Source organism: Notothenia coriiceps, unplaced genomic scaffold (assembly GCF_000735185.1).
Source record: "Notothenia coriiceps isolate Sejong01 unplaced genomic scaffold, NC01 NC01_scaffold00031180, whole genome shotgun sequence".
Classification (NCBI taxonomy): domain Eukaryota; kingdom Metazoa; phylum Chordata; class Actinopteri; order Perciformes; family Nototheniidae; genus Notothenia; species Notothenia coriiceps.
Window position 1 is genome coordinate 2,476 of NW_011363881.1, and position 13,548 is coordinate 16,023.

The window sequence follows — 13,548 nt, forward strand, 5'->3', positions numbered from 1 at the left end:
GGTTGTGTCCATCAGGAAAGTAAACTGTGGCCTCTGAATACAAAAGTCATGACTTCTGCGATAAGATCTATTTGAATTGGATCCCCATTTTATGTGTTTCCTAAGGTACTTTGTTGTTGCTGCAGTTTGATTTATTTATCTTCTTATTAATTTTCTTTGTGACGATTTAACCTTCAAGATTTATGGTCCATCTACATTTTTTGTAATCATTTTATGATATTTTCTCATAATTTAGGAAAGGCTTAAAAAATGATGATAGCCCTTGTGTTTACGACCTTCTAAACAGGATGAAGGACCCTCACAACATTAGTGAAACAAAGGTGTACACATTGTTCAAAAACGTATATGATAAACATATTTTAAAGTGTCATTATAGATGTTTTACAATAGATTTTGAGACTGTGGAAAAAAGCTAAGACTTTATACTTAGAATAAGCAACACAGGAACACATTAGTGTTGCTGTATAACTTGTTTGCATACAAAAACACAATAAGCAAACAATCAGTAATGAGACCTTATGCCTTGATGGAGGTTTTACAAAATCATAGATTTGAGAGATATAAAGAGAGGAAGAAGGTCAGAGAGAGAGAGAGACCTTAACATCACCAAACTCTCATCCTTCCATCCATCCCGCCCACCAGGTTGCCTGGGGCTGTTGGTGGGACAGCCTGTCCCCATTTGGGGCTCACCGATTGGTTCACATGCAAGCTGGGCTGAAGCTCAAAAGAATCCAGAACACCTTTTGTATTTGTCCCCCTTGAATACTAAACTAATTGTAATCCCACTGTCAATGTCAACGATGGGATTGTTGGGAGCCATAGGCTTTTCCTTAGCCTTGGTATCTCTAACTCAGGTATATCATTTTATATCTTTACATCTTAACAAAGTGGATTTAACCAACACGTGTATTACATAGTTTGATTCAAATGTGTTTGTTATTTGCAGATACCTCATAGTGCAGCACAGGGTAAGTAAACTTACGTATATCATATCTGTAATATATAAAATAATATGTTGGCTTGTCATTCAAAGCAAATTATTATATTATTAATATTTATACTTGTGCAACATTGATGATATTGTGTGTATTTGTGATGTGTTTTTGTTGTCTGTATCCAAGCTCATCCCTTCAGTGTCATGTATTTCCATCTCTTTCAGAATGCAAAATCTTGTCAGCAGTGGCCACAGGTCCCTCATCAATTCTGGTAAAATGGGAAAAGTATCCTCAGGCAACAAACTACTTTTTGGATTTAAGGGTGAAAAACAGTACACGCAATGCACCAGTTGTGGTGACCCTGGCAGGTACCTCGACTGAGAAGGATGTCTATGGTCTGCTGCCAGGAACTGACTATAAAGTGACTCTCAAACCCTTCGTGTTCTACTTTGCGATGTGTGTTTCTACATATGAGGCGTCCACAGGTAAATAATTCAAGACTTTTTTGTAGAATAGTTTTAGTGCCTCTTAAAGCTAGGGTATGTAAGTTTGAGAAACCGGCTCGAGATACACAGTTTGTTATATTCATGGAATGTTCTTAACATCCCGATAGCAATGAATATCTTAAGTGCTTTGAGAAAAAATCCATTAAAAAAATGTCATCTGTGGAAGCCGTAATACTGTAAAAAGTACGACCAATCATTTTAGCCGGCCCGGCTAAAATAACTGGATGGCCTACCTGCCTGTCAGCCTTCCATCTGTGCACAAACTTTTCTCGTGCCCTCATGTGCGCCTTCTTGTTTGTCGGAAAGGGGCTCTATAAGGAAGTGGCAGATTTTCTCCGGTCGTGTATTTTTAAATTCTAGCGATCCCGAGCCGGTTTCTCAAATTGACATACCCTACCTTTTAAATTGTGAGAAATACTGAAATTACTGTTGTTTTTGTTTGACGGTGACATACAATTTTACCAAACGTAAAATAAAAGAATAAAATGAGCGGTATCAAAATAAGTACATTCATATTTCATCTTTACGCGCAAAAGGGCGCCATTACGCACAACGTACATTTTTAACATCCTTAACGATGTTTTTTCTCTATTGCTCTTTCTTCCCAGTGCCCGACACAGCGCAGATAAAGATTGGCAAGCCACTGTCGAGTACTTCAGTCAGGGTGGAGTGGACTGTGGTTCCCTCGGCGTCGCGCTACTACCTTCTGTTGTACCAGGCCACAGGACCGGTGGTCAACATGACCTCCACCGACACCAGTGCTGTGGTGCGAAACCTGAAGCCCTCCACCAACTACGACTGCTACGTCTTCACAGCTAACAAGGCCGGCATGGGGAGCAAAAGCAAAAAGAGGACCATCACGACCTGTGAGTGATCTCTTTCTGTACATGTGGAGCCTAGAGGGGGAGGATGTAGAATAGATAATATAAAGACATGTTAACACGCGGATACTCGAAATATGACTTGTGTTCCCCTAATGTTTTGGCTAATAATGACAAAGAAAATAAGTAAATCTGGTTATCTTATTATTTATAGTTTTATTTTTGTGTTTTTTCTTATCTTACCTCTTCAGTTTGCGTTAATTTTAAATTTAAATGTTGCCTTAACCCACTCATTCATTATATCCACATTATGGCTGGTATTTTGTGAAAACACCAATGTTAAACCCCACAAACAATATCGTTTCAATACGCCGTGTACAATGATCAATGGCAAATGTGTAGAACTTTTCCATGAAATCAAATTCATCTGGATGATTCCAAAAACTGTTTCTGTAAAAACTAGCAGGATGTGAGTAGAAGTAATATGCTCAATTGCATCTGAGATTTTTAGTAATCTTTAAATTCCTTATCTGCATAAACAATACGATAATTATATTTAAGTTAATTGTATTTGGGGAAACAACGCAAGTCTAAGACTCAAATATTTTAAAACCTTGGGAGTTTTTTTTGTTAAACAGAAAGTAAATATTTCTTCATGTTTTCTGATTAACATGAACATACCCTTTAACATGGCTGAATATGTAATTGGCAGTAATAGCAGAATATGAATAAAACAATCAACAGTGACTCTTCAATCAATGGAGCTGTTTCAGACTAACAGCTTATATCTTTCTGTAGTGGTGCAGCCCCCGACGGGCCTCACAGCAACATCCACCGGCCTGGGAACAGCCAGGGTCACGTGGCAGCCGGTGAAGGACGTTCTGATATACCATTGCACCGTCCAGGAAATTGATGAACCCAACATCCGACCCGCCTCGTACAACGTCTCAGACACTAAGCTGGATGTTCAAGGCATCCTCCCATGCTCCACCTATCTGATATCAGTGTCCTCATTCAACAAGTTTTTGGTGCCGAGCGAGTCCACAGAACACACATTCTCCACCAACAGTGAGTCGACAGAGCCAAGACACTTTCAATAACTTGTTGATTATGATCTAGGTCAGCTTTTCTTTCAGAGGTGTTCCTTTCAGACATGCAGAATATGATCCTCAGGGGAAAAAGGGTTCAGATACCCTGAGAACCTATTATTTAACGAATATTAAATATACAGTACATCTTCATAAATATATATTTAACATTTCCACGTATCAGATACATTTGTGTATTAAAACCACACTCCAGTCCGGATTGGTGTAGAAAATAGGCCTTGAATGATAGGAAACTCAAATAGTCCCCACTATTTAAAGTTCTATAGTGATAAAGCTACATTGGAAACAACAAGTCCATGTTAGAAACGGCAGGAGGAGAGCTTAAAAGATGTTTCAGACAGTTACATTATGATGCTTTAAAGTTTTTTCAGTTAACAAGTTCTGTGGTCTGAGAAACCAATTTACCATTTTATCACAAGGTGTTAACATGTAAACTTTTACATGGAAACCTTTGTTTTGGTCAGAAAATTGTATAAAAGCAGTTACATAAACATAAAATAGATACTAGAAGGAATTATGTCTGGTTTTGCTTCCTAACAATAGATCTAACAGCTCCTTTCTGATGTAAAAAATCACTTTACTAGTTCAGCCTTCTTTTTTCCAGTTTTTTTTTCATGCAACATAGAAGAAACAAACTAATGTCCTGTGTTACTTACAGAGCTGAGACCAGTTTCAGAAGTTTCCGTAGAATACGCCTGCTCGCCCCAATCTGCCACGGTGCAATGGTCGGCCGTGTTTGGGGCCGACTCCTACAAGGCCTCTGCGATTTGTGAAAACAGCACGGAGCTGACGTGCACCAGTGTGAGCACCAGCTGCCAGATCACCGGAATGAGCTGTGGCCAGAGCTACGACGTGCACGTTACTCCTATGTCAGAGAACTGCAAGAACAAGATGAACGCCACCTCGACCAATTTTCAGACAGGTGAGACCCATCAATCACAAAGAAAAAAGCAATGATCAATTAACTTATTAGGCAACCTAACTGACATACACAGACATACATATAATAGGACACGCATTCTGGCATATTTTCTTCAAGGTCCTTTTGATAAGATGATCAATAGAGATAGCATGGCAATCTCAAAACCATCCATCATTCAGAGGTATATTTGCGGCCATTCCTTCAAAATGGGCGCCATTGTTTTTTCCTCCAATGACTCAGCATTAACTGTTTAGCTGTTGTAAATCTCACCTCACATTACTTTTTTATAGGCTGAGTCACACTCCTCATTACATGTCAAATTAAGTCCATGTGTTGAATCAGCGGAGTGCCACTTTAAATAGGAAGCTTTCACACTACAAGGCTGACCACTATACAAAGTTTAAATCTCAGTTAATAGGACGATCTACATTACCCTTGAATCATTACTTTTTTTCAAACAAATTTGTTTATTTCTGTTTCCCAAATAGCACATTTATGTACATTTACATTTTAAATACAATTGAAATGAACAGCATGTCTTACAATAACAACAAAATAGGTATGAAAACATATAAATAATAGTGAGAAAATACCAAAAGGTCAACAAAAACAACCTAGAAACTCAGCATTAATTTAAGTTATCATTTCCCATAAATGAAGTCATCCAACCAACCAGTCAACCAACCATAAAATGCCACTCTACTGACTGAATGGCTCTGCGTCTATTCAATTATTGGATGACGAACATTTTTACCGCTCCACCCTGCTATCTATTTTGTTGCAGATAGTTGATCCCTTCATCTCACATATCACTCTATTATGTTAGAGTGCTCAGTTGAGATTTTCTGTCCAACCCCACCCCTGAGACCACATTGTGCACCGCCAAGCTGTCGTGACTTGGATGATGCCTAATATGATTTAATTGTTCAAGTATACGGCCGTTTAATACTTAATAAATAACACAATCCGGTGACCTTAGACCTTTTTGGCCCAAAGGCACAAGCTATTTCGATTTAGAATTGAGTCATTCTTACTATACTGCTTTTGTTGGGCTATCATAGGCCTCGATGAAGACTTTTTTTTAGTAGTGTTCCACCAATAGGGGTTTTTCAATGACCTCTATCAATATATAGAGAGCATTTTATCAAATACAATAACAAATGAGACACAAGATTATATTTCTGTTTAGTTGAGTTCAACAACAAAAAATGGTGTACTTACATAAATGATCAACTTGAATAAACAATAGTGGATATCCCAGCAGTTTTCTCAATAAGAAATATTATAAGAAATAAATATTCACCTTGTGAGCGCACACTAAACCCCAAAGAACATTATTTGGCCGACTTACTGATCTGTTAATGCCACTAGTTTTAACATTATTTTTGATTTGTGCAAAGATCTACATTTGAATTTTGACATTAAAATGACACCAACCTTACCACTGATTTAATAATTTCATTAAAAAGTTAGGTATTTTAAGAAAGTAATACATATTTTGTCAGGTCAGGATATGTTACACATCAGCTGCTTCTATATGAATGTTCTTACATTTTAACAAAGATGAACTTTCCATCTATTAATTCTGACTACGGTCATATCAATCAGGACGGGGGTCATTAGGGAATAGCTGTTTACAACTTTCCACCCCTTTCCAGTTTTGTAGTGTCTAAATTCACACGTTTATTTGAATACATCACCGTGTCTCCTTGAAAACTGGGTCTCCCATTGAACTCCACTGTCTATATCATATTGTGTTGTGTTCAGGCTCCTAAGAAAGAGCCTGTGTTTGTGCTAAACCTGAAACCTCTTACAGTGAAAAGCAACACTGCTGTGTTATCTTCAGTATCAGGGCGTTATAACCTGAAAAGGGATTTGAGAAGCTCACCTTTGATGATGATATTTAAACCCCATTTAATTTTTCTTTTAACCTCTCTTGCCTTTTTAAATGTTATAATAGTTAATCTAATGATACCAATCTATCAATCTTTCAATCTATCAGTCTTTCTATCGATCAATCTATCTATTGGTCTATTTCTCGATGTTTCTATCTGGGATAATTTAGAAAAATTTGATTTCACAGTAAATAACTGATATCAATTTCCTTTAAGCTCCCTGTCCTCCCAAGAACCTGCAGCTGGAACGAGATTGTTCCAGCACGGGCATCGCCTTTTCCTGGGATCACACAAACAATACAGAACACTACAGGGCCAAGTCAGTGGACTCCGAGGTACTGTATTTTGGACTAAACCTGTTTGCAGATACAATGTTTGAATACACAATGATTAAATAATGTAAGAGCATTCCTTTGAATTAAATAAAGAAAAGGTTTGACATGTTGCCTATTTGGTCTCTCACTGAGATGATCACTATCAATATCACTTTTGTGTTTTATATGTTATAAAGCTACGGGCAACAGACAGTTAGCTAGGTTTAGTATAAAGACTAGATACAGTTGGCTATAGCTAGCATAGCGCTGTCTAAAAGTTAAGCATTCACCTTTATGGCACCTATGAAGCTCACTAAGTGACTTTTTTGTATAGTTTGTTGACTTTAATCTGTCCAAGAACTGCCATGTAAATAACAAGTTATGTCTTTTAGGCGTGCCTCACTGTTTTCTAGCTGGAAATGTGACTTCCTTTAGTCTTAAACAATGTATGATCAACCTTTGGACCAAGACTAACTGTCTTCCCTTAAACCAAGCTAAATGGCTGCTAGCTTGAGCTTTATTTGTATCAAAACAATGGGGAGAATGGTATACATGTGCTCATCAACTGTTAGCAATAAGGCACATAGCCTACTGTTCATATATGTCACCAATTTTTCAACGATATGTGTAATTTAGTGGTCAAAGTTATTTGTAATCTCTCTATAGGGATTGGTCCAGGAGTGTTTGACTGAATACAACACATGTTATTTCACACAAACAGTGTGTGGGCGACAGTATCACTTCACAGTGTACTCCGTCGGAGAGCATTGCAACAGCGAGATTAGTTCTACAGTTGACGTTCGCACAGGTATGAAAACATTGTCACACATACACATATCATGTTTACAACAAAACATCACATGTACATTTGTCCATTTTCTTTTTAGTTATTTTATATAGTATCCAGAGGTGGGAGAAGTACTCAGATCTTATACTTGAGTAAAAGTAGTACACGAGTGTAGGAATACTCTGTTACAAGTACAAGTCCTACATTGAAAATATGACTCAAGTAAAAGTACAAAAGTATTTGCTTCAAAATATACTTAAAGTACGTAGTATGCAGATTGGTCCATTTCAGAATACTATATGTTTTGATTATAATTATTGATGCATTAATGTGTTTATCAAAGCTGGTAAATGTGTATACTTGGTATACTGCAGGGTAGCTTGTGAATTTACTCCAGGTGTAACTAAAGTCTGATTTAAGTGTTGATTATATTTCATATCATTAATCCAAATCTGCGAAGTAACTAAAGGTATTAAATAAAATGTAGTGGAGTAAAAGCACACGATTAACCTCTGAATAGAGGAGTGGAAGTACAAAATAGCTCAAACTGGAAAAACTCAAGTAAAGTACGAGTAGTTCAAAATTGTACTTAAGTATAGTACTTGAGTAAATCTACTTACTAGTACCCACTATGATTATATCCCCATCAGCCACAAAAAGGCAAATAAAAACAAAAACCAGACAGAAAAACATTGTTTTAATTGTGAATGAGTCTATAGCAATTTCATTTCCAGAATTTGAAGTTGCTGAACTTTTGTACAACTCAATTTCAAACTTTGTTGAATAGCTTAACCGAGCTCTGGGACAGTTTTCCATTGTCATGTCAGCACCCCCTGGTGGGTTCTCTTAAAAAACATTTCAGATGCAGTCCTATTTCAAAACAACACTATATATTTAACATTCCTTAGGTTGCATTTTTTTGTAAGTATCCTTTTTTCAATTCCAAATAAAAACTGAAAATCAAGTAAAATAACATTTGCCCGTTTCCAGCACCTTGTATTCCCCAGAATATACAAACCTCAGCCGACTGCAACTCAGATGTTCTGCTCAGCAAGTGGGACCTCGCCGAGGGGGCTTTACGTTACACTGTGGAGGCTTTTGGCAACAGGGAAAAAGACAACTACTACAACTGCACCTCACATTCCAACAGCTGCGCTATACAGGGCATCAAGTGTGGAGAGTACTTGACCATCTTCATCAAAGCTTTTGACGACGAATGTGCCAGTCCAAAGACGCTGGCGCCTGTGGCTGAGACAGGTGAGTAGAGTGGTGCATGTTAAATATAGAATATGATTAGCAGATACATTAATAATAAAAATAAGCTTTAGTACAAGAGGTATAACTTTTTAAGGATAAAGGAATGTGTAAGGCTTCACTTCCGTATGATTGTGATTTGGGATGAATTGGCAACCTTGTCTCTGATCACCTGAAACTGTGCAAAGTGTTAAAGGTGGAATTTATTTGCATGTTAATTTGTCCCCTCTCCTCCAGTCCCATGCATTCCTCAGAATGTCACAGCCGTGAAGGAATGTGGAGCCGACTCCATCACGGTAACCTGGTCAATGTCCGGCAGTGCGCTCTTCTACGTCGCCATGGCGATGGACAACTATGGCGTCATTCACAGCTGCAACGCCATGGAATTGATGTGTAATATCAAGGGGATGAAGTGCAGCACCAGCTACACAGTGTACGTCATCTCCTCCAACTTCTTTTGCAACAGCTCTGTGAGCGAGATGATCCCCATAGAGACAGGTACTGTGAGGCTGATGTTTTATTTTCTATCAGTGTTTAATTTCAAAGTAGCCAAATAATGTCTTGTTTCTTCACCTTTACTTCATTCCAGCTCCTTGCCCATCGGACCATATTACTGCCTCTCTGGACTGTGCAGCCAACGAGGCTCTGATTTCGTGGCGCGGTCGGCCCAATATTATGTCCTACACCGCCACCATCTTGGATGAAAACCAAGGGCTCCTCAGCTGCAGCAACACTAATACCAGCTGCAGAATACCCAACCTGAAATGTGGCCAGCTCTACACTGTCACGGTCAGCCAACACGATGGCATGTGCCCCAGCATGCCCTCTGAGGCCATCCACATGGAGTCTGGTATAAACACGTTCAGCTCTAAAACATGGGATTTATATGTTAAAACATCATATTTTATGTTATCATTTATTTCATATAGTGGTATGAAACGAGAAAGAAATACCTCAGATTATGTACTTAATTGCAGTTCTTTAATAAATGCTTTTACTGTAGGTACATTTCCCCACTGGTTGGTTAATTTGATTTCTCATCACAACAATTTCGCAATTTGTAAGAGAGAAAACATGTATTTTCTTAATTTGTAAAACTTTATTTAAGATGATAATAGGTCAGATACAGCATGTAGTGCTGACTCCTAGTTGCCGAAAAAAAATCAGTTGAGTGGTAGAGGCTTATTTCTTATATTGATGAAGTTATATCAGGCAGTGTAGAGATGAGCCTGACAAGAGGAGTCCTGAGAACGGGCGCTGTACAAAGGATAAACCTTTTACAAACATGTCTCTGGTGCCACCATCCGGCCAATCCTTTCATCCATCTTACATTTGTTTTCTGGTGTGTAATGTGCATTGCAGCACAGATTGGCCAGATCATAACTGCCTATACATTAGCCTCTACATTTTGAAGTCTCTCCTTTACCCTTTGCCTGGACACAGTGTCTTTATCAACCGGCATGTAGAAAACATTTGAGGAGCGTACTTAACATTTCTATCTTTTATCTGTCTAGTTCCTTGTGGGCCCAATGTGACTGCCGATTTAGACTGCAGGTCACAGGTACTGACCCTCAGCTGGGATGCAACAAGTAATGCAGAAGGCTACACAACGGTGGTTTCAAACAACAATGAGACAGAGACCTACATCAACACGGAGCCCGGGCTGATGCTCAGCACACTGGAGTGTGGACTCGATCATAAACTGAAAGTAACATCCTTCAACAGCACCTGCGTTAGCCGACCCACAGTGTTGTCCAAGAGGGAAAGTAAGAGTTGTTTCACCTTTTGACATACATAATATGTCTTTAATCAACCATAAAAATGTGTAAAGCATGCAAGTTAAGTTAAGACTTAGTATGAATACAGTATATGGCTTCTGGAATGTGAGCAGCTTTCTTGGACTCTAATTTCAACAATTTCCTTAAAATGTGAGCTAATGTGAATTTGTTCTCCCTCAGCACCTTGTGTGCCCACGGATGTGATGGTGACAAGAACCTGTGGGAAGATTTCTGCAAAAGTAAAATGGAACGAAAGCCGTGGCGCCCTGCACTACGAGGCAGCTGCGGTGGATGAAGCCGGTCAACCCTTGCTGTGCTCGTCCAATCAGACTTCATGCACGTTGGAGGGCCTCGTGTGCAGCCAGGTTTACAGTGTAGGGGTGACCGCCACGGACGACACCTGCACCAGCAATAAGAGCTCTGCTGTGATACTACGGACAGGTATAGATGAGCAGGAATCCATTTCTAAGATGTGTTTATCCTTTTTACAGTCCATGTCATACTCTTCCATGTGTTTTTGCCCCTTGCTCAGTGCCCTGCCCTCCCGCTCAGCTCAACATCTCTGTGAACTGTGCCAATAACTCTGCCATCTTAACCTGGAGCAGCAGCCCCAATGCAGTGTCCTACACTGGCAAGGCAGTGAGCGCAGACGGATACGTTGTGAACTGCGACGCAGGAATGGAGCTTGGTTGCCAAATGGATGGTCTAGATTGTGGCATGGAGTACACCTTCACAGTGTCTGCCTCAGACGGCGAGTGTCAAAGTCCTGACAGCAAGCCGGTCAACAAAACAACCGGTGAGATGGAGTTTTAGTCAGATTATTTTTCTTATAACCTTTCCAAGCTCTTTCTAACAAGTCATTTTCTCTAGGCGTAACAGTGCACCTCCATCTTCCTTTCTTTCTGGATGAGTCCTAAAAAACACCCTCTTCCTTCCCATATTATATATTTACAGGGTGTATCTGCGTATGCTTTGCTCTGTGACCGTCTCAGCCCTAGGTCTAAGTGCACATTCAGTAGAATACAGCCATACAATATAATTTCACTTTATTTGATGCATGTCAAGAAGGAAGGGATAGAATTGGCTATTCATGTTTTTTATGATTATTTGTATGTTGGTCTCAAACCAAAAACGCAGAACATACTACAGCATATAGGTTATATATAGTTGTACATATTTTCTAGTATAAGATTTAGATTGGCACACAACACTAGCGCAGGAGTCAAGGCACCACCTCTCAGTGAAGTACCAAGTTTGAGGAAGTCCCAACGTAAAGCTCCAGAACAAACCCTAAATGGGCTTTGCTTTAATGGTGTGCCAACTACTTTTTTTTAAAGGTCAAGCAAATATTATTGTATCTGAACCAAAGATAAGACAAGAACCAATACTAAATATTCTCACTTGACTAACCTGGAAACGTTAGTCTTGTTTTATTACTTACTATGAGCATTATGTCTGACAATGAGTGTGTTACTAAGGCAATAAGATGTGTGCGGTGGAGCTCTTCTACAAATTATTAATTATTTTCTTAAGTGTGTGTGTGATCAAACTGCCACTAAGTCTCACTTCTTGCCCCCTATCAGCCCCATGTGCTGTGGAGAGCGTGCTCAACACCCTGGACTGTAGCACCAACAAACTGACCATCAGCTGGGCTCCGGCAGGCATGGCGTTAAACTACAGCGCCACCGCCCTGGCCGGAGACGGAACTGCTCTTCACTGCATAACAGAGGGTTCAAACTGCTGGATGGATTTACAGTGTGGGCAGCAGTACAATGTGACTGTCAGAGCCATCAGCAGCACGTGTGAAGGACAAAGCAGCGTCCCAGAAACAGTTAACTCTGGTAAGCAGTGTGCCTTTTGTAAATGCAGCAAACTAAAGGTCATGATCTCTTGATGGTAAAATGTTCTCTTTACTCATTTTTACTACCAACATCTTTTTTCTCTCAGTTCCTTGTGTACCTGTGAACGTCCAAGGCGTAGTGGAGTGCTCCACTAACATGCTGCAGGTGTCCTGGGATACAGCTGCCGGCGCAGATTCCTACAGCGCCACATTAAACGGAGCGGGAGGTTTCTCTTATTGCGCTACAGCTGGGGATATCTGCGTCTTCCCTGATCTGGAATGCGCTCAGACATATACGTGTGGTGTTGTGGCCCTGAATGACAGGTGTAACAGCTCTGAGAGCTCCATAATCTCAGCAACAACCGGTAAATGCACTTTTTTAGTTACAAACAAGTCTGTTTCTCTTATTTTGGAAAATCAGTGTAAAAGCTTTTACTGTATAATGTCTTTTTTTTTTGGACTTCCTTTTGAGAATGTTTGTGTTTCTGGAAGCATTTAGAGCATAACATTTTCAATATGTTATTGACTATTTATTTAAAGCCTGTGTGTTTCAAGCACAGGTAATGCAACAAAGAAAAGCTAATGCTCAGATTTGATCTTTCAAAATATACAAAAAGGGCAATTCCACAAGTTACTAGTTCTATTTCGTATATGGCTTCGCCCTCTAAGGCTATCGCTATTGGGTAATCCCCCTGCTTCCCCGCGCAGCACTGAAACACTTGTAGTCCACGCCCACCCGCAAGGTGGGCCCCACCCTCGGGCCTCCTTCCGGTATAAATAGGAAGGAGGCCCGGCAATCTGCTCCCTCTTTTTTTCAGCAAACCAGCACAGTTACTGAAGCACAGCAATTGAGAATCATCATGAGCAACAACTGCGTCCGTGATTGTCCCTCATGTGGGTCTGGGTTCATAATGAGTTATGACCTGCAAAGATAAAAGCAGTATGCGAATCCTGCCGGGGGTCAGAGCACGCGTACGCGGCTCTAAACCAGCAGGTAGCATGCACTGCGCTCGTCTCCCCTCGGGCGACAGGAAGCGGAGAGCGGACACTCTTGCTGCTGTGGCCGAGGAGGACGATTGGCCCGTCCAGGCTTACGAGCCCGCGGACGGGGCCTCGTGTCCCTGGGGCAGAGTGCTGGGCAGGAGTCCGAAGCAACTCCTGCCCCGCCTCCCTCCAAGGTTCACCGTTCGGTTCTCCCCTCCCTCCTCTCCCCCGGACGGGGGAGACAGAGTCGGAGCAGGGTGCCAGAGCCGTGGAGGTACCACACCTTGAAGCCCCCAGGCTGTGTCGGGCAGGCCGCGACTAACCGTCCGCAGGTCATCGTGAAAAAGACCGCCAAGAGTCATGTCTGCGGCGGCGCGACACCACTGCCTCCCCCCTTCGTACA

At 40.6% G+C, this 13,548-nt stretch overlaps 1 protein-coding gene across 1 annotated transcript in view; it reads left to right on the forward strand.

The window, feature by feature from the left end:
* Positions 1-800: 800 nt before the first annotated feature.
* Positions 801-13,548, forward strand: part of LOC104959869 (uncharacterized) — a 36,623-nt gene continuing 23,875 nt past the window's right edge. Inside the window, exons 1-16 of the mRNA XM_010787784.1 lie at positions 801-854; positions 947-968; positions 1,304-1,420; positions 2,050-2,307; positions 3,061-3,330; positions 4,030-4,293; positions 6,405-6,523; positions 7,169-7,310; positions 8,280-8,546; positions 8,781-9,041; positions 9,133-9,393; positions 10,058-10,309; positions 10,502-10,762; positions 10,854-11,117; positions 11,905-12,162; positions 12,269-12,526. Coding sequence (XP_010786086.1) covers positions 801-854; positions 947-968; positions 1,304-1,420; positions 2,050-2,307; positions 3,061-3,330; positions 4,030-4,293; positions 6,405-6,523; positions 7,169-7,310; positions 8,280-8,546; positions 8,781-9,041; positions 9,133-9,393; positions 10,058-10,309; positions 10,502-10,762; positions 10,854-11,117; positions 11,905-12,162; positions 12,269-12,526 — 3,328 coding nt within the window. The remainder of the gene's footprint in view (positions 855-946; positions 969-1,303; positions 1,421-2,049; positions 2,308-3,060; positions 3,331-4,029; positions 4,294-6,404; positions 6,524-7,168; positions 7,311-8,279; positions 8,547-8,780; positions 9,042-9,132; positions 9,394-10,057; positions 10,310-10,501; positions 10,763-10,853; positions 11,118-11,904; positions 12,163-12,268; positions 12,527-13,548) is intronic.